The 27,910-nt window shown below is 62.2% G+C and overlaps 3 protein-coding genes across 8 annotated transcripts in view; 2 read left to right on the plus strand and 1 right to left on the minus strand.

Moving 5' to 3' along the window:
- Positions 1–448: 448 nt before the first annotated feature.
- DNPEP (aspartyl aminopeptidase) lies at positions 449–6,363 on the minus strand (the record flags this gene model as incomplete). The annotated part of the gene is given in 18 exon segments (XM_079539276.1): positions 449–499; positions 850–1,017; positions 1,375–1,476; positions 1,838–1,877; positions 2,009–2,169; positions 2,451–2,531; positions 2,854–2,931; positions 3,158–3,265; positions 3,713–3,797; positions 4,044–4,174; positions 4,301–4,426; positions 4,640–4,753; positions 4,832–4,920; positions 4,985–5,066; positions 5,902–6,036; positions 6,039–6,215; positions 6,219–6,236; positions 6,238–6,363. Coding segments are annotated over 18 exon segments (1,872 nt in total).
- A 3,245-nt stretch (positions 6,364–9,608) lies between these two features.
- On the plus strand, positions 9,609–13,958 carry DES (desmin; the record flags this gene model as incomplete). 6 transcript variants are annotated; one of them, XM_079538975.1, is made up of 9 exons in its annotated part: positions 9,609–10,162; positions 11,605–11,665; positions 11,854–11,949; positions 12,036–12,197; positions 12,275–12,400; positions 12,515–12,735; positions 12,820–12,869; positions 13,060–13,142; positions 13,216–13,958. In XM_079538975.1, the coding sequence occupies 9 exons, from the start codon at positions 9,609–9,611 to the stop codon at positions 13,255–13,257; spliced, it is 1,395 nt and encodes a 464-aa protein (XP_079395101.1). In that variant the 3' UTR covers positions 13,258–13,958. The 6 variants fall into 6 exon arrangements, with proteins under 6 accessions (XP_079395101.1, XP_079395103.1, XP_079395104.1 ...); XM_079538977.1 differs by having other exon boundaries at positions 12,536–12,735; XM_079538978.1 differs by having other exon boundaries at positions 12,584–12,735.
- A 1,936-nt stretch (positions 13,959–15,894) lies between these two features.
- Positions 15,895–27,910, plus strand: part of SPEG (striated muscle enriched protein kinase) — a gene marked incomplete at both ends in the record, with an annotated part of 29,695 nt that continues 17,679 nt past the window's right edge. The window contains 6 exons of the mRNA XM_079539332.1: positions 15,895–16,315; positions 23,167–23,206; positions 24,413–24,447; positions 24,850–24,939; positions 25,045–25,423; positions 26,408–27,822. Coding sequence (XP_079395458.1) covers positions 15,895–16,315; positions 23,167–23,206; positions 24,413–24,447; positions 24,850–24,939; positions 25,045–25,423; positions 26,408–27,822 — 2,380 coding nt within the window. The remainder of the gene's footprint in view (positions 16,316–23,166; positions 23,207–24,412; positions 24,448–24,849; positions 24,940–25,044; positions 25,424–26,407; positions 27,823–27,910) is intronic.

Below are 27,910 nucleotides of genomic sequence, written 5' to 3' on the forward strand. Positions count from 1 at the left end.
GGCCTCGCCTCTACGTCCTAGTCAATGGGCAGCGAGCACCAGAGCACACCCTCACACCCTGCCCGCCAGAGCCGGCTTTCGGGAAACCAGGAGAGGCATCCCCAGCTGTGGGTCCAGCATTCCAAAGTGACTCCTCAGGGCCCTTCCTGGGGTAGGGGCACAGAAGGACTGGACAAAGCTGGAGCTTTGTTGCAGCTGAGGCTAGCAGATGTGCAAGGCAGGAACTCAGGGCTGGCCCCAGCCCACCTACAACCCCGTCAGGGCCTTGGGGACAGCAACAGCTCCGAGGGCCATCCTTCACCCCAACTCCTCCGCTGGACAACCTTCTCAGCAGCTTCAGGATCCACAGCTGTCCCTTCCCCTCCTCAGCCAGACACACAGACCACTCCCCGGTGAGACAGAGATGCTTTAATCAGGGATGAATCCCACAATTGTTCTCCCACCGCACTCAGTCGACCATCAGGCTGCTGCTGACCACTGGCAGGAGCTCGAAGAAGCCCTGAAAGGAGAAGGTCCATCAGGGTGCGGGGCAGGGGCACAGGCAGCAGCTTCCCGGTGGGTTATGTGCAGCCTCAGCGCAGCCAGCTGCTGCACAGAGCAGGACCGCGTCACCATAGTAACCCATCACTGACTCAAGGCTAGCGCTGGTTGCCATAGGAACCATTTGGGGATGGCAGTCACCAGGGAAGGCGGGGATGGATGGCGGAGAGGCAAGAAGCACCTCCGGAAGCTCCTGGTATTGCTGCGCTGCCCCCATGCAGCACGGAGCCCGCCCAAAAGGTAGGGCTGAAGGGGACGCAGAGCACAGAGCAGTGGGGATTTGGGGCAGCAGGCAGAGACCCGGCTCACCTTGAAGAGAGTGATGCTCTGCAGCACCCCCGAGGTGCAGCACATCTCTCGGATGGAGTGCATGGCCAGCTGCGGGCAGCCGATGTCCAGCACACGCAGCCCCAGGCGGGAGGCCAGAATGGGGCCGATGGTGGTGCCGCATGGCGTGTCATTGCGTACCATGAACTCCTGCATGGACACACGGGGTTGGCAGCTGCTCCCAGTGCCACACAGCCTCCCTTGTGGCTTCCACCAGGCTTAGTCCTAATGGGAGACATGCTAGGACAGGGAAGCTGCACAGTCTGTAAGCCAAGATGCCAAAGCCCCCAGAGAGCTTCAGTGAGGTCAGGCCAGACCTGCACTCCCTTCTATCCCTTGAGCTTGCTTGCCAGGACACCCGGCACAGCAGGGCAGTACAGACACCAGCAAGCATAGGTACAGTAGTGGAGAGGTAAGTTCCTGATACTGGTCCTGCCCTCCAGCACACGCCCTCAGCAGGAACTGGTAATACTCACCAGGGAGCTGTGCTCACCCAGCTGTGCTCACCTGCAGAGGAACTCCCACTCGGGCCGCGATGTCCCGGATGACTGCCTCAGTGACAGCTGTGGAGGCGTAGCGCTGATTGCTGTTCACTTTGATGACAGGGCCCTGTGAAAGGGAAGACAAGGGGTTCAGCACAGGGATATACTGTATTACTTACAGAATTCTAAGTGCTCAGTGCCCAGGAGAGACCCGCAGTCAGAAATGCTGTCCCACCCCCTGGATCCTATGAGTGGCATGCTTGCCATGGGAACAGCACCAGCTCTAAGCTAGGGAACATCTCCACAGATAGGACTGTGGTTCCATGTAATTAACTCCAGCAATGTGCACAACTGCACTGTGTGGCAGGACAAAGGTCTCCTGTAAAACTGCTGCTGAGTTGCACTCTGGACAGTGGCTGTGTGTTTCATGCTGCTGCTGAGCAGACAGATGGCACCAGGTCTGGCGCAAAGCAGAGGGCTGTGCTCACCTTGTGGAAGGCTGGACGATGATTCTCTTCGTGCTTGTCCCTGCAAAAGAGATGTCAGAGTTTCATGCTGCAATCCTGCCTCACCGTTACAAGAACTGTCCCGCTACTATGCCAACAGGAGTGCAAAAGATGTGTCCCCACATACAACGTGGCAGGGTTCAGAATACTCACACATAGTTAGGGTGCACTGCATGGGCCATGTCAGCACTGATCATGTAGGACTTGGCCACCGCCTCCTCAAAGGCTGTCAGGTTTTGCGGTGATGCTGAGATTCGACGCAGCACCAGCTCTGTCAGAAGGGACTCGGCACCCTGCGCACTCTCTGACCCTACCTGCCAGGAGGACCATCAGCACAACCCACCCAGTACCAACCCAGCCACCTCCAGCACTCCAGGCCAGCTGAGTGACAGCAAGCTCCCCACACCCAGCAGAGAGGCTTCCAACTGCATCAGAAGTTCCCACTCCCTGCCAGGCCCAGGCTATGTGGTGGGGTGAGCAAACCCTACGGTGCTCCATGGGGGGTTGGGATGCAACTCCTTGCATTCATTGCTGGAAGGAGCACAGAACACAGAGCCCCTCTGTGTGCCAGCCACCCCACGGCTATGCTCCTCACCTCCTCGTTGTCATAGAGTGCAATGAGGCGCACATTAGGCTCCTGGGAGAGGGAAGGAACTGTGCATGAGTCTATCAGCGCCTGGAGAGACAGAGGAAGATAAAGAGCACCAGCCTGAGTGCCACCCCATCCAAGGAAGTTCAGCATTAAGCTGGCAGGAACATCCCCAGGAAAGTCCAAGGCACCAAGAAAAGGAGCTGTGGGTACAGTGCCCAATGAGAGCAGAATTCATCACCCTCGAGAGATGCTGGGAATGCCACACACTTGGCACAAGGGGGCAGCAACTATCCAACCCCAGGCCCAATACCCTTGCCATAGGAACCAGCTAACAGACCAGCAAAGTTAAGTCAAGGCACAAGAGGGCCATGACAAAACCCCAAGGCTCCTTCCCTCCTCCTCTCACCTGCAGAGCACAGTAGCAGCTGTGCAAGTTGTCCAGGCGTGGGGAGAAGATGAACTCATCAAAGGCACCACCAAGAGTCTGCAGTCAGAGAACAAGGAGTAAGGCACAGATTTTAAGACACCAAAGAGCGGGTGGGATGTGTCCCCAGCCCAGTCCACACCTTTGCCCCCTAGGAGCCATTTCCTCTCAGTCTGCTCTCAGCCTTGTGTCCCCCAGGCAGAGGAAGCGTCCTGTGCATGGGACTGGGCAGTGCCAGCCTGCAGGCATGTTGCATACAGGTAAAAGGAGGCTCTGCTGTACTCACCGCTGGCTGCGTATCTGCCAGGCATAGTTCCAGCTCCACAATCTGCTCTGGTTTCACTCCCAGCTGTGAGCAGAGCAGGGAAAGCAGAACAGGGCTGTGCCGCTCTGTCTGGGAAAAAAGGAGAACTGTGGGCAGTGCAAATGATGGAGAGTAGAGAAACTTTCGCATTCCCTTCTCACACTGCAGTCCTAGGCTTCCTGCCTATTAACACACTCTGCATCTGAGCCCTCACTGAGCTGTGCTCACAGGGCATAGTGAGGGGCTCTCTGCCCATTGCGCAACCTCCCCTCCCTCCTCTAAGAGAAAAGGGAGTCTATATGTGACAGTTTGATGAGGGACTTTCCCTTTCCTTTAGGATGGCTGCAGGTTGGGGTGGGAACAGAGAACAGTGGAGCACATGTGCTGAGTAAGTGGTTCTGGGGTGGAACTGAGAGTGCATAGCTGTGAATGGGAAGGAGAAGAACTTGCTGGCAGGGAGCCATGAGGACAAGAGATCAAAAGATGGCACATGGGAGACCGTAGTCAGCCCCCCACTGTTCTTGGCAACCTACTCACCTGGGCTGTGGCAACACCAGCTGTGTGCTCTGTGGCTGGCTCTTTTTCCAGCTCCTCCTGCACAGCAGTAGCCAGAATGGGAACCCTGTGGGGAGACAGTGGCAGCAGATCCAGGGCATTGCTCACCCCTTGGGGACTGACTGCCATGCTGAATGGAGTAAGGAAGGACACACTAAACTTTAAGCACAGACCTATTGTGCCACCCTAGGACACCCCAGTGCTCTTCCCCAAGCCCTCCACTATGAGTTAAGCCATTGTAATCAGCAGCTGCCACAGGTTGAGAACTCAGGCTGGGCACTGCTCCAGCTGGGAGAGCTGAGCCAGGCCTTACAGGTGATGTTCAGTATTGGGTCCGAAGTTCTCATTGATGCTGCGCTGCAGATGGATGGCCAGATGGGGGATGCGGAGAATGGGCCGTTCCACGCACACCAGTCTCTGCTCCAGGCGCCCTGTGTTCAGCTCCTGAAATACCAGCAAGACTGCTAAGCTGCCTTGCTGGGCCTGGTCTGCAGGACTGGGAGGTCACAGGAGTAGCAGCATGTCCTACTCCACAGCCAAGCCACCGTCCCTACCCCAAGCTGGGCTCACCTTTATGATCACCCTTCCTGCCACGGTGAGGTCACGGTCAAACCAGGTATTCCAGATGCCGCCTCCATAGGTCTCCACACCGACCTGCAATGTGCCCACCTGCCCCCGCTTCGAGCGTCGCTTCACCTGGATGAGTGCAGAGATAACACCACGGACTGGGACACCGGTGGGGACTGGGCAGAGCATGCCCAGAGCCTACCAGTGTGCCATGAGGCCCTTTGTAGGGAAGGAAATGCAAAAGCGGAGCAGTGCGGGCACTCAGCACCCTGCGGGGGGTGGCAGGGAGATGTCAGAGGGCACAGGGGCTCAGAGCAATTAGGCGTGTCGGGAAGGTCTCACCCTGAGGCAGGGGCTGTCGGTGTGTGCCCCGAGCAGGCTGAACCCATTCCCCGGCTGGAAGCGGCCCCCGACGGCGAAGGCGATGAGCGTGGAGAAGTTCCTGGTGACAAAGTACTGCGGGGAGGGGGGGTGCGGAGCAGGCCGTCAGGGCCGCGCTCCCTCTTCGGCCCCCAGCCCTTGGCCCGGGCCCACCTTGCAGGAGGGGCGGATGTCCCAGTGCTCCGTCTCCTTCAGCTCCTGGAAGCCGGCCTGCAGCAGGCGGCTGCGGCACTCGGCCACCACTGCGGGGAAGGCACGGTCAGCCGGCGGTCGGTGCCGGCTGCGGGGCGGCGGGGCGGCTCTTACCATGGTAGGGCGAGGGGCCGCGGTTGATGAACCTCACCAGCTCCTGCGCCGCCGCCTGCACGGCCTGCTTCGGGCCCACCGCCTGCGGGCACCACCACCGGGGTCACGTCGGAAGCAGCCCCGCTCCCCGAACCGCCAGGGCCGGGCCGCGGGTTCCCCCATCCCTCCCGGTGCCGGGGGCGGCGCACGGCGGCGCCGAACCCCCCCGGCTCCGTACGGCCTCCCGGCCCCGCCGCTGCCTCCCGCCCGGTACCTGCATGGCCGCCGCCCCTCCCCTCCCCTCCCCGCGCCGCGCTGCGCCGCGCCGCGCGCGCCCCTTGCTGGCGGGGAGGACCGACACCTCCGCGCCGGGGAAGGTCGCGGCGTAACGCAGCGCGGCGCTCCGTGTCCCCGTGCATCCCCCCCGCCCCCCCCCCGCCAACGCGAGGCCTCGGGGCGCATTGAGAGACGGGAAACTGGTGGTCCCGTTGCCGTGACCCCGGCAGCCCCGAATCTGTGCTCCCAGCCCAGCACCTGCCTTACATCCCCCTCCCCCGAAAAAAAAAAACAAGAGGAACGGGGCTCCCATGCCTCCCATGCTCCCATGTCCACCCCGCCAGCGGACAGCTGGGGGTCTCCATGCCAACAGCGGCCACCGCAGCCAAACACGTCGTGCCGGATCCACCGCGTGCAGCCTCCTGCCGGGGGCTCGAAGTGTGTGGGTCAGCTGCGGGCCCTCAGGTCAGGGGCTGCTCGCTGCACCCAGTAGATGGATATGGGATCAGGGTGCCAGGGGTGTGGAAGAGTGGCGGGGCCGGGTGTGGCCGCGCTGCAGTGGGCAAAGGGCAGCACCTTGGCACGCTGCTGCTGATTCCCAGAGCCACAGGGTCTTCCTGGAAAAGCTGCCAGTGGCTATTCCTGGGTGCTCCCTGACTCACTCTGCACCTGCTGCCCTGCGCCCCGTAGCTGCCCCACCCTGCAGCACTCAATGTGGCTGGGACCCTCGCTGCAGAGCTCGTGACCCACCGCAGGGTTCCTGCATGCACCCTTGGGTGTGCAGTGCAGAGGGGACCAGGGGTTGCGGTTTCCCGTGGTTATGGGGCCGTGCAGCTGGAGCTGAGCCCCACTCGAAGGGGTTAAGGGCCAGGCAGCCAGGATGGATGTGCAAAGCTCCGGGAAGGGCCGCCTCCTTCTCCTGCAGCCTGCCAGCCCCCCAGCACCCGCCCTGCCAGGATGAGTGCAGGGATGGCAACTATGCTGCTGCCGAGCCCCCAGCCCAGGCCACGTGTCCCTGCATGGGAAAGTGAAGTCAGTGCCCGGGCATTGCTGGAGGCTGAGCACATGGCTGCCCTTACACCAGCCACCAGCCATGCAGTGGGATGGAGTGAGTGCTGCCTCATCTTATTGGTATGGGTGATGTCATCAAGGCCACGGAGATGGACGACCCAGCATTCTCCTGGGCTGCGAGGGTGGCAAGTTATCCCACATCTATGTGGGCAGCCAGGTCAGCTGTGGGCATCCCCATGGCCTGTGGGACAGGTGAACATCACCAGCATCCCCATGGGCCACAGCTAGTTGTGGCTGATCAGTACAGGCAGCCTCACAGAGCATGGAGGTGGTTGTCCCCGAGCATCCACATAGGCCCTAACAAATGCCCCCATAATGTCGCCCTGGACAAAGGTGAAAACATGTCCCACACACTCACATGGATCGAGGGGGCCATGCCCTGTATTTGTATGGATTATGGGGTCAGCCAGCCACTCCAAGCATCCCCATGGCAATTGTGTTACACCCAGCATCCCCATGGCACTCAGGGACAAGCAGCCACCCCCAGCATCGCTAAACCTGGGAAGGGAGGAATGTGGACTGGGGCTGCTTTGTGCCCATACTAGCAGCCTGAAGGGAGCAGCAAACAGTGATCTGTGGCTTTTGGAGGCACCCAGGGCTCCATGGGACCCCGGCACGCTGGCTGGGCTGCACTCCAGGCACGGAGGAAGAGTGATCTCCTATTTAGACAATAGCACGCGCCTAAGAGAACAGGCGTCCGCTCCTTCCCTGTTAGGGTAAAGGCGCCTCAGAGACTCGTGTCTGTAAAAGGAGCGGGATGGAGGGAGACGGCCAGGGGCCAGCGAAGTGGGGGGGACACCCTGGCTGCTCCTTTCTCATCCTCATTAGCAGAAGGCCAGACAGGGCCCAGACCTGCCCAGCAGCACCGTGGTATGAGACTGAGTGGCAGCCGGTACCCCATCCCTGCATCCCGCCCGGCTGCAGCCCCCAGTGCCCGCAGCCCCAGAGAGGCTGTGCCCGGATCCCCGCGTGCCTTAAATCCCAGGGGAGCAGCGGGGAGGGAGGTCCAGAGAGGAGGGCTGGCTGTGGGATGCAGCTGGCTTGGCTCACGGTGTTGTTTGACATTCTGGCTCCCGACGCCTTCATCCCGGGGCCCTGCGGGAGCTGGGGCCAAGCCAGCGCTGGGGATTGGGGCCCCATTCCCAGGCTCCATCTGGGTCAGCATGGCCTGGGCTGAAGCCGAATGATGCTGAGCGTGGTGGGGGATATCGTTTGGGGCATTGCCTCTGCCCCGGTCCACAACTGGAGGGACCATGCTAAGTTTGTCTCCAGTGCTGTGGAGTGGGACAAACCCAGCACATGGCTGAGGACCCATCTGCCCACATCTCCACTTCCCGCTTCTCCTGCCTCCTTCCCGCACCATGGAGAAGGGAATTTCCTAAGAGGCGTCTGTCCCTCTGTTGGCCCCATGCCAAATGCAGGGCCTCTGTCCTGTGATGGTGTCCCGGAAGGCTGTAGGGCGGCCAAGGAAAGGCCACTTCAGAAAGTGCATTCCAGAGTGGGGTCAGCACTGTGCTGGGAGCCACTCCCCATGCAGTGTGTTGACCCCAACCCTGACCCAGAGCAGTGGGATGGAGTCACTGGAAGGGACAACTGAGCAGTGGGGCTGTGCTGGTGTGGGGACCCGTGTGTCCCTTCACATCTTAGCCACGGGCTGATGCATGGGGTCAGAGACGAGCTGGGCATGGTCAGAGCAGGGAAGGGGGGCAGAGGGAGGAAGGATGCTGTATGTTTTTCCATCTTCTCCTTCTCGTCCCTCAAGCCCCCCCTTACACAATGTCCCCCCCGCCGGGATGAAACAGCCCCATCTGGAAATACCTTCCCTTTTAAAGTCAGGCTCCGCTGGGCAGTAAGCACCGTCCGGGAAGCCACGGTGTTATTCTGCGTCTGGGCAGCCTGGAGAGACTCCAAACAGAGGGAGGGTCTGAGGGGCACAGCCCAGATGTGGGATCCTGACCATCTGCCCATGTTCACTGCCCCCAGCCCCTCACTGTCCTCAGGCTGTAGTGCTGAGCCCAGGCACCACTCTCTGCATGCATGGGGCTGGGAGGTGCAGGGCTGAGCGCTGCTCCTGCTGCTGAGTCACCCTATGCTCAGTGGCACAACAGTCCCCTGTGCCAAAGCGTCCTGGGGACAGTGGTGCAAGGACCGTGCCGTCTCCCGGAGCAGCCTGGTTTGGGTATGGTAGGGAGCACTCTGTGGGCAGTAGGGCCTGGGGAGCAGGGAGCCTCCCAGCATGGCCACCCCAGAAGTGCAAGCAGCAGCAACTGTCTTTTCCTTGGAGAGAGATGTCCCCAGGGCCCAGGCATGCTAATCCCTGCATGGGGGGTGACAGTGACAAGGGGGAGGGCAGGGTCCCCAGCCATGTAGCTGGTACAGACAGGGTTAAGAGGGTGCCTCCCCAGCTATAAATACCACTGATGTCCCACGCGGATGAGTATGAGGCTATTTTGGTTGGGTGCCTGCTGCTTCGGGAATGTGCCAGAGCCAAGACTCAGGGTGACGTCACTGTCACTGGGCTGCTCTGCACCCCAGCACCTGCTCTGGGTCACTCAGCACCACCTCGAGGGTGCCCAGCCCCACCTCAGACCCTTGTGTGCCAGAAAGTGGGCTCGGGGTGGTGGTAATTCCAAGCACGCTCAAGTCAGGGGGACCCACACTGCTCCCTTCCCGTGTCCCCCCCCCTCTGAGGGCATGTCCCATAGTGGGGATGGTATCTGGCCCCACGCAGAGAGCTGAGCCTGGTACTCTCGCCATGGGGCAAGTTGGGATGCTGCTGGGGTGCATAAGGCCAGTTTAGTCAGTGTGCCCCGCTAGACCATAGAGTTTGGGCTCCAGGAGTGGAAAAGTGCTGAGTTCACTTCTTACTCTCTGGCATCAGCCCAGTGTCCGCTTCAATGGGAGCACTGTGCCCCAGCTGGGGTCAGGGCAGTGCTGGGGGGATCGCCATCCACCTGCCCCCATCCTTTTCCTTAGTCCCACAGCAATGTTGCTCAGGAAGGGGGAATGTGCTGAGAGGACTGTGGCAACAAGGGGAACCCTAGGGGGGCTGTGAGCTGTCGGGGGACTGTTGGGGGGCCACGGCCCAGCGGTGCCCACAGGTGAGTGCTGAGGGCGGGGGCTGGCAGCCGTCCCCTCCAGCAGCATCCCCCAGCTGTCCCGCAGCAGGAGGGGCCGGTGATGTCAGCAGGATACAAATAGCAGCGGCGCAGGACGACTCCCGACGCCTCGCCGAGCTCCAGCCGCTCGCCAGCCCTGCTGCCTGCTCCCTGCTCCCTGCCGCCGCCTCACCGCCACCATGAGCCAGTCGTACTCCTCCAGCCAGCGGGTCTCTTCCTACCGCCGCACCTTTGGCGGCGGCACCTCGCCGGTCTTCCCCCGTGCCTCTTTTGGGAGCAGGGGCAGCGGCAGCTCTGTCACCTCCCGTGTCTACCAGGTGTCGCGCACCTCGGCCGTGCCCACCCTGTCCACCTTCCGCACCACTCGCGTGACACCGCTGCGCACCTACCAGAGCGCCTACCAGGGGGCTGGTGAGCTGCTGGACTTCAGCCTGGCCGATGCCATGAACCAGGAGTTCCTCCAGACCCGCACTAATGAGAAAGTGGAGCTGCAGGAGCTCAACGACCGCTTTGCCAACTACATTGAGAAGGTGCGCTTCCTGGAGCAGCAGAATGCGCTGATGGTGGCCGAGGTGAACCGCCTGCGGGGCAAGGAGCCCACGCGCGTGGCTGAGATGTATGAGGAGGAGCTGCGGGAGCTGCGGCGCCAGGTGGATGCGCTCACTGGGCAGCGGGCGCGCGTGGAGGTGGAGCGTGACAACCTGCTAGATGACCTGCAGAAGCTCAAGCAGAGGTGAGGGGGCCCTTTCCCTCCTTGGGAATGGCTCCAGCCCTGGGTAGACCTTTCTGGCATCCCCCTGGGTGTTCACCACCATGGCCCCGCCGCTCCATCCCCTCACCCCTTCACTTCTCCCTGTGTGTGTCTCCTGCTGGGCACCCATCCACAGGGCACGCGGCAGGGCCAAAGCCTTGGCACTATGTCTGCAGGTCTTGGGAGGGCATGGGGTTACCTAAGCCGTGGCACAGGGAAGGTGCACACCAGCCCTTTGGAGGTGCTCAGGGAGCACCTAGTGGGAGGAGGTCCCCAGCAGCAGTAGGTGTCCCTTGCACTCTTGTGTAGTGATGGCACAGGATCCCTGGAGCCAGGGATGAGGGAGCCCTGCTCTTCACAGCAAGAAGAACTCATGGCTGATCTTAAACCTGATGGACAGATAGACAGATGTACAGAAGCAGGGAGGGCTGTGGGGTGTGGGGGGGGATTCTGCTGGCTCCGGATGCGGGGGAGGGAGGGGAGGAAGCGGCTGCACTTCCGCAGGCCAGCAGTGCTCCCGGCCTGCTGTGGGTGCTATGGTGCACCAGGAACTGAAGGGGCTTCCAAGCTCTGTAGTGATGCCTTAGGGTGGGGATGAGGCTGGGGCCTGGGGGAATGGCCACTGGGATGAGGGACACTGCGGTGCAACCAGCACGGGGCCACCAGGCAGAACCTCTGGTCCTGAAGTCCAGGTGTTGGCTGCTGTGCCATCATGGGGATGTGGACAGGGAAGGTTGGAGACCCCACCACTGAGGGATGACCCAGCAGGAGCAGCAGCTCAGGCTGGAGCAACTGATGCTGTGAGGCTGATTGCAGTCGGCTGTCCTGCCACCCACCTGCGCTGCTTCTGTAGGACGACCCCAAATGTCAGGGGAGGAGCAGGGCACAGGACAAACGGGTGTCGGGTTCCTGCATTACTGTGCCAACACAAACAGGCACCTCTGTCCCCTTGAGACTCTGTGAGCTGCAGCCTAGGGCACATGGCAGCCCCCTCCCTTGTCACAGCTCCTGGGGTGCACTCCATACTCACAGTCTCCAAAACCCATCGTCTCACTCTGGCTCCCCACATTCTGAGCCAAGTGCCCAGCCCTTCCTGCTGTCCCCATGAGTGACTCAGCCAGTGGCTGCCTCTCAGGACCCTGTCCCCCAGCTGCCGGCCACTCGTCCCTATAAGGGCCGGGGCAGTGAGCATGACACGGAGCTGACCTCATGCCTTTGTGCTCCCGTTGCCATTGACTATAATAGGGAATGGGAGGAAGAACCCCTGGACCCCAGCCAGCCTTCTCTCCGCCTGCTGGGAGTACAGGACAATCTGCTGTGTTCCCACCAGCCACGCTGTGCTTGGGGACAGCAAGAGGAAACACCAATGCTGGGGGACAGAGGTCTGTCCGGGTGTCCCCAAATGCCTCCTTCTCTGTCTCCAGGCTTCAAGAGGAGATCCAGCTGAAGGAGGAAGCTGAGAACAACCTGGCTGCTTTCAGAGCTGTAAGTAGACAAGTCCCCATGCTGCCTGGACATCTCTGTCCTCCTTGCCCCCTCCTCAAGCAACCAGTGCCCATCACTGAAGCATGGCTGTGGGCACAGCTTTGCCATTTCCAGCCTTGGCTGGTGGTCCCTGTGCAACCCGAGGGTGCCTATCACCGCCCCTAACTCCACTCTCTGTGTCCTCCCAGGACGTGGACGCGGCTACGCTGGCACGCATTGACTTGGAGAGACGCATCGAGTCCCTGCAGGAGGAGATTGCCTTCCTCAAGAAGGTGCACGAAGAGGTAGGTGCGGGGAGTCCCATGGGCATGGCTGGGGCTGGGGAATGGAGCAGGGAGCGGGGCCCTGACACACCCCTTTGTGTCCCCAGGAAATCCGCGAGCTGCAGGCTCAGCTACAGGAGCAGCATATCCAGGTGGAGATGGACATCTCCAAGCCCGACCTGACAGCCGCGCTGCGGGACATCCGCGCGCAGTACGAGAGCATCGCCGCCAAGAACATTGCCGAGGCTGAGGAGTGGTACAAATCCAAGGTGTGGGGCTGGGGACGGGCTGGGGGTCGGTGGGTCCATCCCCATGACAACATCTGCTAACCACATCTTCTCCACAGGTGTCTGACCTGACTCAAGCAGCCAACAAGAACAACGATGCCCTGCGGCAGGCCAAGCAGGAGATGCTGGAGTACCGCCACCAGATCCAGTCCTACACCTGTGAGATCGATGCCCTCAAGGGCACGGTGAGCCATAGGCAGCATAGAACAAACCCCGGGCTCTCCAAGAAGGACTTTGGGGTGCCCCAGAAAACACTCCATGTGCCACCCCCCTGCTGACGCACACCACTGTCTCCCCAGAATGACTCGCTGATGCGCCAGATGCGGGAAATGGAGGAGCGCTTTGCAGGGGAAGCTGGCGGGTACCAGGACACTATTGCGCGGCTGGAGGAGGAGATCCGGCACCTGAAGGATGAGATGGCCCGGCACCTGCGCGAGTACCAGGACCTGCTCAATGTCAAGATGGCCCTGGATGTGGAGATCGCCACCTACCGCAAGCTGCTGGAGGGCGAGGAGAACCGGTGAGCGGCAGGGGGAAGCAGGACAAGGTGGGGGCGTGGTTTTGGGGTGGTTGGCGCTGAGTTCTTCCCTCTGTGTCCGTGCAGGATCAGCATCCCCATGCACCAGACCTTTGCCTCTGCTCTCAATTTCCGAGGTGAGTTGGGCTGAGCCCTCGGGGGTTCTGATGCCAAGCTGAGCTTGGGAAGGGAGAGGGGCACATGAGGTGTTTGGGTGAGGTGGGGTGACCTAGGGCTTCTGGAAACCCTCTGCCCCAGCCCCAGTGCCATCTTCCCATGCCACCTGTCTTCATGGTCGTTGTCATCCCTGTGTCCCCCTCCCTACAGAAACCAGCCCAGACCAGCGTGGCTCCGAGGTGCACACCAAGAAGACAGTGATGATCAAAACCATCGAAACTCGTGATGGAGAGGTGAGCACTGTGGGGAGACAGATGGGAAGTGGGGATCGGGGACATGGCATCATCTCACGTTCCTTTCCCTCAGGTGGTGAGCGAGGCGACCCAGCAGCAGCACGAGGTGCTGTAGAAGACTCTATCCCTGTGCCCAGCCGCCCTTTCGCCCCCCCCAAGCCCGTAGTTCCCCCCGACACGGCCGCCTCCGGGCACGGCCCGGGTTCCCCCCGCACCCCCGGGCTCTCTCCTTCGGCTTCGCAAGGCTTCGCAGCTAGCGCCAGGATCAGGGCCGGGCCGGGGGGCGGCAGAGAGGGACGGAGGGAACAGGCAGGAAGGGGTGGGGGGAGCAGGTGGTGGCCTCGGGTCCCAGCAGCGGGTTCTGCATCCCCCCCCGCGCCCCGCAGCCGCTCCCCCCCCGCTCGGGGGCGGTCCCGCAGGAGCAGGAGCCCGTCTCCCCGCACGGCACCGCAGCCCGGCCCGGAGCTGGCGTTTCTCCTGGGTGGGGCTGCAGCGATGCCGGGGACGGGGAGAGGTTGGGGTGCTCCGGGGGCCGGGGCTCTGCGCTCCCCCCCACGTGCCCTAGAGGCAGCCCCGTCCGGGGCCGGGTGGGGGGGAGAGGCTGCGCGGGGACGGGGCTGGCTGAGCCGAGAGGAAACCCGTAGGTGGACACAGGAAAGAGCAGGAGTGAGTGAGTGGGAGAGAGGGGGCAAAGAGAGAGAGGAGCCGGAGAGAGGCCCGGGGGCCAGGGCCGGCGCCCCCACCCCTCGCCCCACCGCACCCCCACCCCACCGCGTGTACGTGACTGCCGGCGGCTGAAATAAACAGAGGAGCATCGCCCTGCCTCCAATGCATCTATGGGGCGTGGGAGGGGCAGGGGGTGGCGCACAGAGGAGCATCGGGGGTACTCAGTTCCACTGCTGGGGAGCGAGCAACCCTGCCGATACCAGGACCGCAGCAGAGCCTGTCCCCGAGGGGAGCTGAGCCTTGAGCAGGCTCAGAGTGGCTCTGGGATCCCCATGTTCTGTTGGGACTCTCTGCCTGCTGAGAGGTGTCCACCATTCCCAAAACAGCCCTGCTGGGCTGGCCCCCAGCACACGGAGGGACATTCTGTGCTCCCCCGTCAGGGTCACAAGGTGTTGAGATGGCTCCCAGCCAGTGCTGCCCCTCTCTGCCTTCACCGAGCCCAGTGGGATGTTTCAGCGACAAAAAACAGGTGTCCTCAAGCTGCTGCCAGCGACGCGGATAGGGCTGCCGCCAGAGAGGCAGCACAGCTTCCTGTCTTTGTGAGGACCCCCCTCTTTTGGCTGCAGGACCAAAGAGAAGGCTGTAGGGCATTCAGACCTCAAGAGCTATGTCCAGCAGGTGGCCCTGTGGCATCGAGGACTGCCCTGGGGACAGACGACACCACCAGCCACTTACCTCCCTACCTAGCTGGTGGAGCAAAGTCTCTGCCTTCTGCCCTGACCCCACCTTACCCATCGCTGCCACCCTCTTGAAGACCCCCCGCACCGCAGCTACCCCAGGGGCTGCCCTGTGGCAGTTGTTCCCTGTCACCCCTGGGACTGGGGAAAAAGTGGGGAAGGAGCAGTTCTTAGCACTGAGTTGCAGCAGAAGAGGCCCCAGGGCTATCACAGACTTTTTCTCTGGTTCTGCTGGGGTCTGCCCATCTGCTTTGCAACCCTGGGTGTGGGTAGCGGGTTCCCCAACCCTGGCATGTCCCAGGGCATCGCAGCTGCTCCCCTACATGCAGAACATCGGTGCTGGTGCTGTGCCACTAATCAGCTGCCCTTGTGCTGGTGGCCGCTGGCTCTGCCAAAGCCAGCCAGTCTCATTCACAGCAGGCGAGCAGCGTGCCATATCGTTAACGTCCCGCTCACCCAGATTTACAACCCTTGGAGAGGGTGGCTGGGGCCAGGTGAAGAGATGTGTGCCATAAATTCAGAGCTGGGGAAGCCCTGCCTTGCCTGGGGGTGGTGAGACACTGTGTGGCACGGGTAGCTCTGGCTGCTGGCTAAAGAGATGCACCCCAAAACCCACAGCCCTCCTTGGGGATGGAGTGCAGAGCCCGGATCCTGTCCCAGTTCACCACAGGGTCTCGCGTTGCAGGAAGCATGACGGTGTCCTTTCTCTCCGCATGCCACCAGGGTCTCTATGTCCCGATCCGGTGACACGGCTGGGAATGGGGAAGGTGGGGGGGAAGGCTGGTTCCCCTCCGGCCTCACTGCTAATATGGAAAGGTGCTGGCCCCTTTCTATCTTTGCAAGAAGAGCTGGGCTGCAGAGCTGCGTGGCGGGCGCGGAGAGGGGGAGCCTGGCCAAGGAATGTGACATATCAGAGGCAGCTGCCACTTCAGGAGAGGGGGCAGAGGGAGCGCAGCTCTGTGGGGGCCGCACGGGACGGGTGAGGGGGGGACGTGAGGGCCCAGCGGCAGGGCAGCGCCGGCACCGTGGGACCCACACAGGGCAGCGGCGGAGCAGGTGCCAAGGTGTAGGGTGGGCAGGGGTTGTGGTGGAGCTTGGTGCACGGGTGCTGTGCTGGGTGAGAAGCGATGCGGTGAGCAGGAATCTGAGCCCCCAGCCTAAAAATAGTACCCAGCTTGCCCACGGCACCACGACCTTCGGGGCTGTAGCCGGCCTGGGGGAGGCTGTGAACCAAACGGCACCTGGAGAGGGGGGCCACCTCGCTGCCGGAACCCCCTGGTGTGCGCCAGGAAGGAAACTGGGGCGTGGGACAGTGGAACTGGGGAGGTGAGGAAAGGAAAGCAAGCAGCATGCACCGGGCACAGACACGTGGCGGCACCAGCGGGGCCAGTGGGGAGTCCGGGAGGGTGATGGGGAGAGCCCCTCCAAGCCCCGGCATCCCCCCGAAGCGTGCCAAGGTCACGGCGGAGCAGGGGACGGCTGAGGAGGGCCCCACTCGCCTGGCGGCACCGGCCTTTGTGCGGAAGCTGAAGAACGCGGCCATTGGCACTGGCTGTGACATCCGACTGCGGGTGGTGGTGGTGGGGAACCCCCAGCCCAACCTGCGCTGGTACCACAACGAGGAGCAGCTGGCCCCACGTGGGGAGGAGTACGGCACGCTGTGGATCCGGGACAGCACGAAGGAGGACGCCGGTGTATACACATGCATCGCTGAGAATGAGCGAGGAGAGGCCATGACTAGCGCTGTGCTGGCCATCATCGACATGGAAGGTAAGGGCCACAAGGCCACCGACACCGCTGCTCCACCACCATGGTTCCAGCATCCCCACCAGAACTGCTTCCCCATGCTGAAGGCAGTGGCGGTACTTCACAGGCTTTCCCCACACGTTGTGCTCAAGGGCTGGCTGAGCTTGAGCTGTGCCATGTCTGACTGCTACGGGCTGGGATCACCTGTACTGGCAGCACCAGGGCAGCTGTGCAGCTGGGAAGCGAAAATGTGGCTGCAGTAGCCTCTGCCAGACGGGGCAGGATGCCAGGGCGTGGAGGGGTTGGAGCATGTGATGTTGAGAGCCTGCATGGGGCAGCAGGAGAGAGAGATTGGTCATGTTGTTTAAGTGTACGGCACCCCGGTTCCCCTGCATCAGCCACCCCCGTGCACCAGTCCCCTTGAGCACAAGTGGCTGTAATGCCACCGCTGCAGCTGTAGCGGGCACTGGGGCTGCACTGGGGGCACCAGTGCTGCACTGGGGGAACTGAGACCCCCCAGGTGTGGGGAAGCAGGGGGAGGAGCCTGAGGGATGAAGGAGGAGCTTATGCATGTAAGTAGGCAGGGCTTGGTGGTTAATTAGCAAGAGAGAAGGGACAGCATCAGCTTGATCTCCAAAGCCCCATGGCTGCCCTATGCTCAGCATTATGTGGGGTGTGTGTGGGGCACCTGGCTGCAGTGGGGGCCTTATCAGTGGGGGCCTTAACAGAAGGGGGTTCATCACCCCAGGGCAGTGCCACCTCCCTGGAGCACTGAGGTGCTACCAGGGCTGCCTGGATGGAGGTGCTGGGCAGCAGTGCCAACGTGTGAGGGTGGCTATGCAAACACTGGGGTCATGGGTGAGGAAAGCACCAGGGTTGTGCTGCATGGGGAAGCTGTGAGGAAAAAGCATTGCTCTGTGTGGGGCTGGGTTGCTGGGGAAGCACCACTGGAGATTACGCATTCCTGCTGGTTGTGAGCCTAGGGGTGTAGCACAAAAGTGTGCAGGAGCTGTCCTGCCCTGCAGTGGGGATATGTGGTCACTATGCATTGCACCTTTGGGGTCAATGGCACTGTGGATTGTGATGGGAGCACAGAGTGGCGCTTCATCCCTCTTTCACTCTGACCTGCAGTGTGTCTCTGCTCAGAGCTGCCTGATTTCCCCAGGTTCCTGTTCTCATTGTGCTGACGCATGCCTCCCTTCTCCCGATTCCTAGCGCTCATGGCCACATTTCTGGAGCAGCCACAGGAGGCACAGAGCAGCCAGGGCTGTGGAGTGAATGTCACCCTGCCCCAGGCGCTCCCATGTGCTGTGTTCAGCAAACAGCCACCCAAAGCCAGCCCTGGGGCAGGGTTGTGGCTCTGCCCCGCTTTGGGGCACACCGATCTCTGTATAGTGCCATGTTCCTGTCCTCTGCCTTTTCTCCCTGATGTGTGAACTGAGCTGCAGCTCTTCATGGGGCTGACAGCTCTCTCAAGGTGGCTCAGGTCACTGCTGGGGGGGCTCTGTACTGCCCAGCTCTGTGCTCAGGACCTCCTGCACTGGCTCCGCATTCCCCCCTGCTCGCACGAGCCCGATTTAGCTCCTCTAATCCCTTGCCCTGAATCTGTCGCTCCACCCCACTAATGATTTTCTCCTGCTCTTCTCCCAGGTCCCGTGAGTGTGTCAGTGCCTGGCATGGGGAGCAGGGAGTGTGCATGAGTCCAGGAGGGGCTCCAGGGTTCCCCACCATCGGCTCCTTGCCCACTAATGCCATGTCACTTCCCAGCTCTACCTCCTGCCTTTTTCACCATGAGCTAGCTTAAATCACCTCTTCCAAACCCCACTAATCTCCTGCTAGAGAGCCCAGCCTCCTTAGCTGCGCCAGCAATGAGCGATGCCGAGGCTGCATCTTATTTCAGGGTTGGATCTGTGTGTCTTCAGTGCCCAACAGAGGGTCCTGCTCCTTGCCTCCACCTGCACTCAGCAATCAAAGTTCTGTGTAACCTTGCCTCTGCAGAACGGTCTGGGTGCAGGAGCAGGGAGGCGGATGAAGCAGTCCATATGTAATGCTCCCTGCATGGTGCTCTCTGCACGATGACCCTGCATGGTGATACCTGCTCTGTGCAGCCCCTGCCCCTTGGTGTAGTGAGATGAAGCCTGCCTGAAGCAGAGTGCAGGGCATGGGATGTCTCCTGGGGACTTAACACATTTTGGCACAGCTGTGCAGCTCCATGGCAGTGATCCCAGCACCTTCCGTGCCCTCCCTGATTCCCATTTTCCCCACAGCTATGGTGTACAAGGCTGTGGCTGGTGGTACTGAATGCACCCCACTTGACAGTGTCCCTGGTGGCTCAGCACCTCGCACCATTTATCTCGGTGCCTAATTTTAGGCCCTTACTCTGCAGAGCTGTGCCTGTGCCCAGTGCCAGCTGCCCCTTTCTCCAGAGCCCCTGCCAGCTCTCCTGAACGCTCTGCTCGCTCAAAGCCAGACACAGCCTGCAGCCTCCCCTTGCTGTCACCTTCTCTGGGCACTCTCTGGGGCTGCCTCAGTTTCCCTGTACTGCTGTGCCCACCCTAGCCCCTGGCATGCTATGGGGTGGGCAGTGTGCCTGGCTATGTCTCACCAGAGCCTGGCACAGCTGGAACATAGGGAACAAAGCCCTTTGGGATCTCCTGGCTCTGTCTCATGACACCTGGGTGCAGGGCTTACTCTGAAGCTGTGCTGCTGGCCCCCTTTGGGGCACTGGGAGCGGGCAGGGGAGCAGCATGCAGCTGTCCAGTCAGTCACCTCCACCCCTGCCCTCTCTCCTGCTGTCGGGGGGTTATTTTTGCTGAGGAATGTGCCATCCCCTCGGATTCTCACAGGCTGTAGGGTTTGTGTTACATATGAGAAGCCGAGACCCAGGCCCGAGTATGGGTAAATATAGTACAGCTTCTGGGGGCTGTGTGCAGGTCCGTGGCCCCTTCCTCCTCCTGGTGCTGCCCCCCAGCTCCCACTACTGCCTGCTCCTCTCCTGTTGGTGTGTGCCATGCCCTGGTGGCACTGGGAGGGCTCTATCCCTCTCTCCATACCCTCTGTGCCCAGTGCCTTAGCAGCAGGGCTGGCACAGTGGGTAGGAAACATCCCCTCCCATCCCACTCTGTGCTCAAGCACCCCAGCCAAGGTCACACTGTGTCCCTGTGTCCTCAGGCTGCAGTGGGCACCATGTGCTCAAGCATCTTTCTATCAGCAGCACGGGGATGCTGGGGAGCGAGGGTGGCTGTCCCTGCACACAGGCTGTGCCATGAGCAAGTGTCATTGTGGTATGTGGCACATAGCAGGGACAGGATCTGTGCCAGGGTGCATGGGGGACACCCAGCAAGACACTTTTCTTTAGGGGTGGCAGGGTGGCACCAGGCTGAGAGGGACATTGGTGTCCCCACGCTCCAGTAGGAAATCCCTTTTGTGCCAGCTCTGCCACTTGTGTGCTTCGCCTGACGCACGGGGTCTCCACGGAAACCCCACAGCATCCCTCGGATGGTGGGGCTGTCAGCAAGCCGTGGTACGAGCAGCTCCCTTTGTACCTGCTAATTTGCAAGTTATTATGAAGCCGTGACAAGCTCCACGCTGGGAGCCGTGGGCCGGGAGGGGGAGTGTGGAAAAGCAGCCGGAGCTGCCAGGCATGGTGGTGTGCTTGTGGCAGTGCCACGCAGCGCCGGTGCTGAGCGTTGTGCTGCTGTCATCTGCGTTGGGGAGCGCTGAGGACCCCCGGCACTGAGCGGTGCTGAGTGCAGGAGCGGGGAGCAGCTCCGTGACTCTGGGCAGGGGGCTCGGCAGCCCAGCATCCCGCACAGCCAAAGCCATCAGGAAGGCAGAGGAGTGCGGGTTGTGTGCGTCTCCCATCCCGCGGTGCCTCCGCCACCTGTGCCCTGACCGTCCCCCGCCGCTGTTACTGCGTGCCAGGGCTGGCGGGAGGCGGAGGCGGAGGCAGGCGGGGGAAGGATGGAGGGAGGAGCACTCCAGTGATGCTTCATGATCACAGCCCCAGCCTTCCCGAGAGCCCAACCTGGCGAGTCCCAGCCTCTCCCTCCGCCCTCCCCGGGAGGATGCTGGGGGCTCCACCGGGGCGCTGACAGCGGGGACCCCCCCAGTTGCGGGCTGCCGCGCTGCCGGGCCTGAGCGGCGGTCGCCGCGCCGCCGGGGCTCTGCAGAAGCATGAAGAAGATCTGGGTGAAGAAACGCTTCCAGGTAAGGGCTGCGAGCTGGTGAGCGCACGGAGAAACGGCGGTGATGTGGGGAGGAGGGGGGGAAGTAGCGGGAAGCGGGCGCATGTCCCTCCTGGGTGGGGAGGGGGCGAGTCCGGCCCTGCGCTTCTCCCCCCCCGGGCTTATCCCACCGCCAGCCCCGCCCGCAGAGCCGCCGGTTCCACGCAGCAGTGCCGGGCAGGTGTTCAGCATCGCCTTAGCCAGCACTGCTGCGAGCCCATGGTGGGGGTCTTGTCCCCTGCCAGCCCTCCGGAGCCAGTGGAGGCGGCTGCATGGCTCCCCCCGGCCCCGCCGCCGGTGGTCACGGAGCTGGAGACGAGGCTTTGCATGCGTCATCCCCTCCGCGTCAGGAGCATGCCTGGCACAGCAGAGATCCTCCGCGGGCCTCTCTGCACGCTCCGCCGAGCGAGGAGCAAGGACGTCACCGGGCCTCAGCAGTGAGGGGAGGATGGGGGCATCCTGCCAGGAACCCCCTCGTGGGGCTCACAGCAGCACCCCACTGCTACACCCTACGTGGGTGCTTGGCCACCCTGCTGTTACCCTGCTGGGTGTCCCCACAGTCCCCACCCAGGGGTGCAGGATGGGGACATGGTTCCCCCCCGGAATGCTGTGTGGAGGTGACAGCCCTGCCCAGGTGTGGGGGCATTCATCTCCTCTGGAGGCAGCAGCTGGCTGCCCCATCTGCCCTTGGGAACAGTCTGCGTGCCAGGGCATGGTCCAGCTATGCTGGCCATGCTCTGGGCACACCACACAGGCTGCCTCCCTACTTCCCCTTGGCCCTGCTCCCTGTTGGCTTCACAGTCGGTAACACCAGTGCCATGTTGCTTGGCTCCATGTCCCAGGAGGGGGCTCTGCTCCATGGCCCCAGGAGTCCCACTTGCCCCATAGCCACAGGTATAGGGGTGGACGGCCCCCTGGCAGGACCCTCCATGAGGAGGGTGGGTCTATGCAGGCACTGGGGCAGTGAGGCAGGGCCAGGACCCACCGCACCTCACTGTGGGGCAGGGCTGAGGCTGAATGCTCATCTCCCCTTTTCTGTGGATGCAGGGTGGGCTCCTGGGGCTCCCCTGTGCTGTTTCCTATGCTGAAAATGAACCCCCCAAGCAGGGTGCATCGCTGGTGGCTGAACTGCCCAGATCTCAGCCCAATGGGGTTTGTCCCAGGCTGCTCCTGTAACCTTCTGCCCCCTTTCTGTCCTCCTCTTTGAAAGCAGAGGGCTGCTGCTTGGAGGTGACCCTGCATCACAGCATCTGTGGGATGCTGCTTTCTGAGCCGTGGGTGGGTGCCATGCCCCAGGGGTCTAGGCCGGGGGTCCTGTTGTAGAGCAGAGGGCTGGGGCTCACCCCCCTCTGTAGCTGTGGGCCCTACACTGCTGGGTGCAGTCACCAGATCTGGTGGGAGCTGATGGCGCCAGTCCCCGGGGAAGCCGTGAGCACACCCGATAATGGCACTCAATTGCATTTTCATTTTTTAATGGGGGAATTATCCGCCGATGGTGCAGTTAATCACTCATCTATCTTTCCCTGGCCTGAAAGGCGGGCTGCAAGCCAGAACCAGCACAGGCAGTCGGGGAGGGGAGGTGAAGCCTGGCTCAAACTGGCTCAGCCCGAATACAAATGTGTCTCGTGCAGTCACTGCCCTCCGGCCAGCACCGCATTCTGGGAGGGGGCAGTGGGAGCCCCTTTGTGCTGCCCACTGGCACTGTGGGGGGCTGCAAAATGAGCCTGCTGCTCTTGTAAAGACATCTGACTGCTGGCTGTGCTTGTCTATCTGTCTGCCCCTGGGGCTGTCTGTCCCTGGGGACTGTCTGTCGTCCATTCCTGATGGCTGTTTGTTCATGAGCTTGCCTAGAAGCTGCAGGATGGGTGGGAGGCTCTGGGAGAGCCCCACTAAGGCTCCACAATGAGCAGCAAGGGCACAGGCTGTTGTTGTCCCAGAGAGACTCTGCTACTAGGCTGGGCTGAGAGCAACTCTGGGTGCTGGCAGCCCAGCCTTGCTACCTGCACACCGCATCTCCTGACCAACCTGCCTGCCTGCATCAGCATGGCTACCAGGTGGCCCTTGGCAAGCAGATGCCCAGCCCTGAGCTACGGTGTGGAGGAGGGTAGGGAGCTGGCAGGGAGCTGCTGGCACCTCTGCCCCACGCTGCCATCCTGCCTGCCCAGACGGCGAGGCTCCCACGCCTCCCGCCCTGCGGGCTGGTCATCTCATGGCACTTATGCCAAATAGCCTCTCTCACAGCTGGCACGGCCACCACTAGGCTGGGTGTTGCTGTCCCCATGCTGGGCCCGTGCCCATGGCTGAGTCTGGGCCAGTGCCTGGAAGATGCTTGGCTGGCTCATTCCCTTTGCTGGCACGGGCAGTGGCTTCGAAGGTGCTGTGGAACATTTGGGCACCCGCCTGGGCGAAGCTGCTGACTGCAGACAGCGGGACTGGCGTTGTACCATGTCACCCCTGGGAGCAGGAGGAGAGCAGCACCAAGAGGTGTGCGTGTGTGTGTGCTGGTGGGCATGCGCTGCACGTGTCCACCTACACCCGTGCACGGCTGTGTGCGTGGGGTGTGCGCCTGTAGATACCTTGGGGGCGTGCAGCTGGGGGTGTGCGTGAGGCTGTGCTGTGGATAACGCTTTCTTCTCTTTTTCTTTGCAGAAAACCGGCCACTCGCGGCGCTTTGGTCGCTTCACGCATGGTGCGTTGAGTTACCAGGATTTGCCCCCCCTGCTGGGATGGGGTCTGGCCTCCCCGCAGTACCAGGGAGGGGACAGTGAGCAGAGGCTGCACAGGGCTGCGCACAGCCCTAAAAATGGGTTTAGAGGCTCCTGGTGTGTCCTGTGAGCGTGCCTTTGTCCTCGCAGCTCCAGGGGCAGCGGTGCTGCTGGGGAGCTGAGTACATGGTGGCAGGCATCCTGCTGCAATGGCAGTGATGAGATAGTTGGCGGTGTGCTGGGCTGCACCAGACCAGCCCGGGGAGGGAATAGCAGTGTGGACAGTGTGGACCCCCACTGGGCTGTGGTGTGTGATGACAGGGCTGGAGGGCAGGGGATATTTCCTTTGACAAAGAGCTCTGCAGTATCAGCTTGTGATGGCTTGCATAGTGGTGGAAATGGTGATCCTTGTTGTCTATGCCGGTTTACTTTCCTGGGAAGGAGCAGCGCTCTGGCTCTGCACTGACTTGGCCACAACATGCCTGGGCACACAGTGCCCACAGTGCCCACAGCTTCCCTGAGAACAGCACTGATGCTCTCCCAGCCAGAACCACATTGTGGGGCACAGCAGAACCTCTGAATACTTGCTGCAGGAGGGATTGGGGATGCAGAGTGCACACCAGGCCTGATGCAGCATGTGTGCCCCCAGGCACACATATCCAAGCGTGCCAGCACCTTTAGGAGTGCACACCTGGGGCGCAGGAGGTGAGGGCATGGAGCCCAGGGGACAGCTGGAGCAGAAGCAGGTACAGGTGCTGGCTGCTGTGAAGGCAGAAAGTGACCATGGTGTGGGGAGGGGACGATGCCATGTGCTTTACTGGAGCAATGCAGGGAAGGGGAGGTTGAATGTGGTGCTGATGATGTATTGACTGTGTGTGTGTAGTGAATGTGTGTAGGGAAGGCTGGTGCCAGACCCATGGCTCCTGCCATACAGAAGGGTAAGGCATCGGGCCCTGAACCAGATGATTGGCCAGCCCTAGCCCCATCTTTGGCCTCCAAGGCCAGCACATGGTGCTAGGCTCTCTGAACTGGCACAGCCTGCCCAGCTGCTACCCTGGCAGGTCAATGCCTAATGGTAGCACGGGGACAAGCTGGGGACAAAGTCCTCCCCCAGTGCCCTACGCGTCTCTGCAGGCTGGGCCGATAACCGGGTGTTGATGTCTCTCTCTCTCTTGCTGCCCCTATGGAAGCGAAGTTTTCCGCTCCTGCAGGAAGCAAAGCTACGGTAGGAAGATGCCTGCCTCATGCCAGCCCTGCTCCCAGATGGGGCTCTGTGCCCCCAGCGTGCCTCCCTGTTGCAATGCCACCACTGTCCCCATCTCCATCACCCAGTTACATCCTCCTTCCCCTGCATTTCCACCACCACCACCATCCCTTCTCCCGCCTCCATCCTACATAGCATCATCTGATGCCACTCCTGTCCCATGGTCTTTCCAGCCTTGGTCTTGCCTTTCCTGCTGGCAGCCTTCTGTGTCCCCCATGTTACAGTCATCCCTCTCTCACCCTTGCTCTTCTGCTGCCCGGAACTGCCTGTGCACTGCTCATCTGCCACTGGAGCTGGTGGGTCTGTGTGGAGCAGTGTCAGCCTGGTTCTCATGTCCCCTCACCCTCTGCTTTTCCCCCACAGACTCGGAGACTGGCGAGGATGAGCCCAGTGACCCCCAGGTGACGCAGCGCAGCGAACTGCAGGATGAGACAGCCTTCAGCACCCCCACGGGTGAGCTGCAGGGACACAGAGCTTTAGGGGTCCCCTTGGGGCAGCCCACCCATGGGATGAGCTGGGTGGGATACCACGTGGAGTTGCCCACCACTCTCCTTCCAGGTGGCTCCGACACCCTGGTGGACACCTCCATGAACACGACGCCAACCTCAGTGCTGGCCCTGTCTCAGGCGGAGGAGCGCTCCAGCTGGTCGGGCAGCCAGCAGACTGTGGTGGAGAAGGAGCCAGATGCCAGCCTCCCCATGCGGGGACCCTACCTCCGCCCTAGTGCCTGGCAGCCGCAGGGAACTCCAAGGCAAGCAAATGCGCCGTCACCACGTGGCACTGAGGTCCGGCACCTGGGTGTGGAGCCGCTGGTGCGGGCATCACGGGCTAATCTGGTGGGCACAAGCTGGGGGTCGGAGGATAGCCTTTCTGTGGCCAGCGACCCGTACGGCAGCGCCTTCAGCCTGTACCGAGGACGGGCGCTCTCGCTCCACGTGTAAGTAGCAGAGGGAAGTGCACGGAGGGGACATCGCTGGGGCCATCTCCTCCCTGCAGCCATCTTCTCTCCTCCTCCTGGGCTTTCTTTGCCTTCTCCATGCCCGGACAAGGAACGGAGGCTCTGAGCAGTAGGCGCCTGGCACCGGTGAGGAGGGAATTGCCCTGCCTGGAGTGGGGTCCCTATCTGCTATGGCCAGTTAAAGTTTGGGGGTAACCCCATCCGAACTGAACCTTTTCCTGGCCAGCTATGAGGGCTCTGCATGGCCAGGGACATGGGGCGCAAAGGTGTGGCACCCACGGACAAGCTGTCCCCACCACCCAGGGGTGGCAGTGTGGACAAGGGACATTCTTCCTCCCGAGGGCCTGCTGACATGCTCAGAGCCCCCGTCCCTCCCCAGCCCCGCAGGCCTTCTCCTTTGACCTCCATCCTCCCTTTGTGTTTGAGGCTGCTTGTTCCACCACAACCTCATTTCCACTTTTTGATTTCTGCACTGCACATGCCAAGCCCTGGGCTGTGGGGCTGTGGGGGTGGGCAGGGATTTTGCGGGTGGCAGGGCAGGGGGACATGTTGGCAGCAGCACATGCACTGGGCGATGACTTGTGGCCTTGCAGAAGAGCTCTCTGCACTGCTCTGGCATGCTGGAATACCTCGGGGGATGGGGGCACCCCTCTGTTCCTGTGCTCTCATCTTGACTGAATGGCAGCTCTGGGAAGGGCACTTGTTGAGTGTCCCAGCATCACCACACTGCTGTCCTACATGGGTGTCCCTGGGAGATGAGACACCAGCAATAAGGCACCGCTGGGTCATACCAGCAAGCCAGCTCCCAGTGGCCTAACTGTGGCTGGATCTCCTCACTGTGGGCCACTGAGGGTCCAGGGACTGTCCCCTGCTGTGCCCTACTGGGTGGTTGGGTTGGGACTCATGATGCAGCCATAGGTGAGGGTGGGCTCTGACTTGGTCTCCCTTGTTCTCCCCTTGCAGCAGCATCCCCCAGGGGGGATACAGGCGAGATGACCCCCACAGCGGTCCCGTCTCCCCAAAGCCCGGTGCTGAGCCTCCACACTCGCCAGCTGCCCTGCCGCTGACCTCCAAGCCGCCCATCATCCGCTCGCCGTCCCCAAGAACCGGCCTGTGCCCTCCCACACCCTCTGGAGCCACCCCACAGCCCTCTGCTCGCCTCCCCTCCTCCTCCTGCACGCCCGTGACCCCCCGCAGGACGTCTTCAGTGCCGGCCGACTATCAGGACACCGTCCCTGAGGAGTATGAGGAGAAGATCAAGAAGCCCAAGTCGCAGTCGCAGGGCAGCACACAGGACTCCCGACCCGCCACCCCCATGAGCGATGCGTCGGGCCGCATCTCGGTGCGGGCATCGCCCAAGCTGGTGCGCGCCGGCTCCAGGATCTTCGAGCGGCTGCAGTATTTCGAGGAGCGCCGCAGGAGCCTGGAGCAGGCGGACAGTCCCTTCCCCACACGGCCGTGGCTGCCTCTGCGCAAGACGCGCTCCTTCGACCAGCCAGGCTGGGAGCGGCGGCCGGGCACGCCGGGGGGCTGGCGGGACGGGGAGGGCAGTGTGGCCAGCCGCCGCCAGGCCTTCCGCCAGAAGGCCGCCTCCTTCGACGAGCGGGGCAAGTTTGCCGGGCGCGTGCAGGACATCGAGCACAAGTTCTCGGAGGAGCTGAGCCGCATCAAGAGGACCGTGTCCAAGCAGCAGCTGCGGCGCTCGCAGGAGCTGGGCAAGGCTGAGCCACAGCCATCTGCCGAGCCTCCCGCCGCCCGCACTCCACGCGGCTCAGCCTTGCCACGCAAGGTGCCACCAGCCAAGGCCTCAGCTCCAGCTGAGGGCACGCATGTCATCCAGCACCTGGCTCTCTCCAGCGTGGCACTGGTGGGGCCCAACGGGGAGCCGGAGCCGGGGGGACAGCGGGCACGGAGAGGCCCAGCACGGGGCAGCGCAGCAGAGGAGGTGAGGAAAGCTGTGCAACAAGATGGTGGTGGGGAAGTGAGGAAGAAGGAGCAGTGGTTGTTGGCGCAGGCCACCCCGCGGGGCCGTGCTGCTGAAGGGACCCCGTGCCCGGACGGAGGTCCCGTGGCTGCAACCAGGGCCCCTGGGGTGGTGAGTGAAGGGCTGGCTGCCAGGCTGGCCGTGCCCCATGGGCTGTACCGGAGGCCGGAGGTGTCTGCTGAGGTACGGTTCCTGCCGTGGGCAAAGCCGGGCTTGGAGCAGGAGGCCCGTCTGGAGAGGAGCTGGGCAGGGCAGCACGGCACAGGGAAGGAGGTGGAGAGAAGGCAGGCAAAAGTGGCGGAGAAGAAAGAGAGCGTCCGGACGGCTCAGGAAGGCAGAGGCACGCGGAGCAAGGCGAAGGGGCGCCGGGCCCGGCCCACCTCTCCAGAGCTAGGTAGGGCATGGCTCTTGTCCCACACACAGGCAGTACTGTAGTGCTGCCACACCTCACTGGATCCTCTACTCACCCTGCTCATGGCCGT

Source organism: Tetrao urogallus, assembly GCF_951394365.1.
Source record: "Tetrao urogallus genome assembly, chromosome: 8".
In the NCBI taxonomy this organism is placed as follows: domain Eukaryota; kingdom Metazoa; phylum Chordata; class Aves; order Galliformes; family Phasianidae; genus Tetrao; species Tetrao urogallus.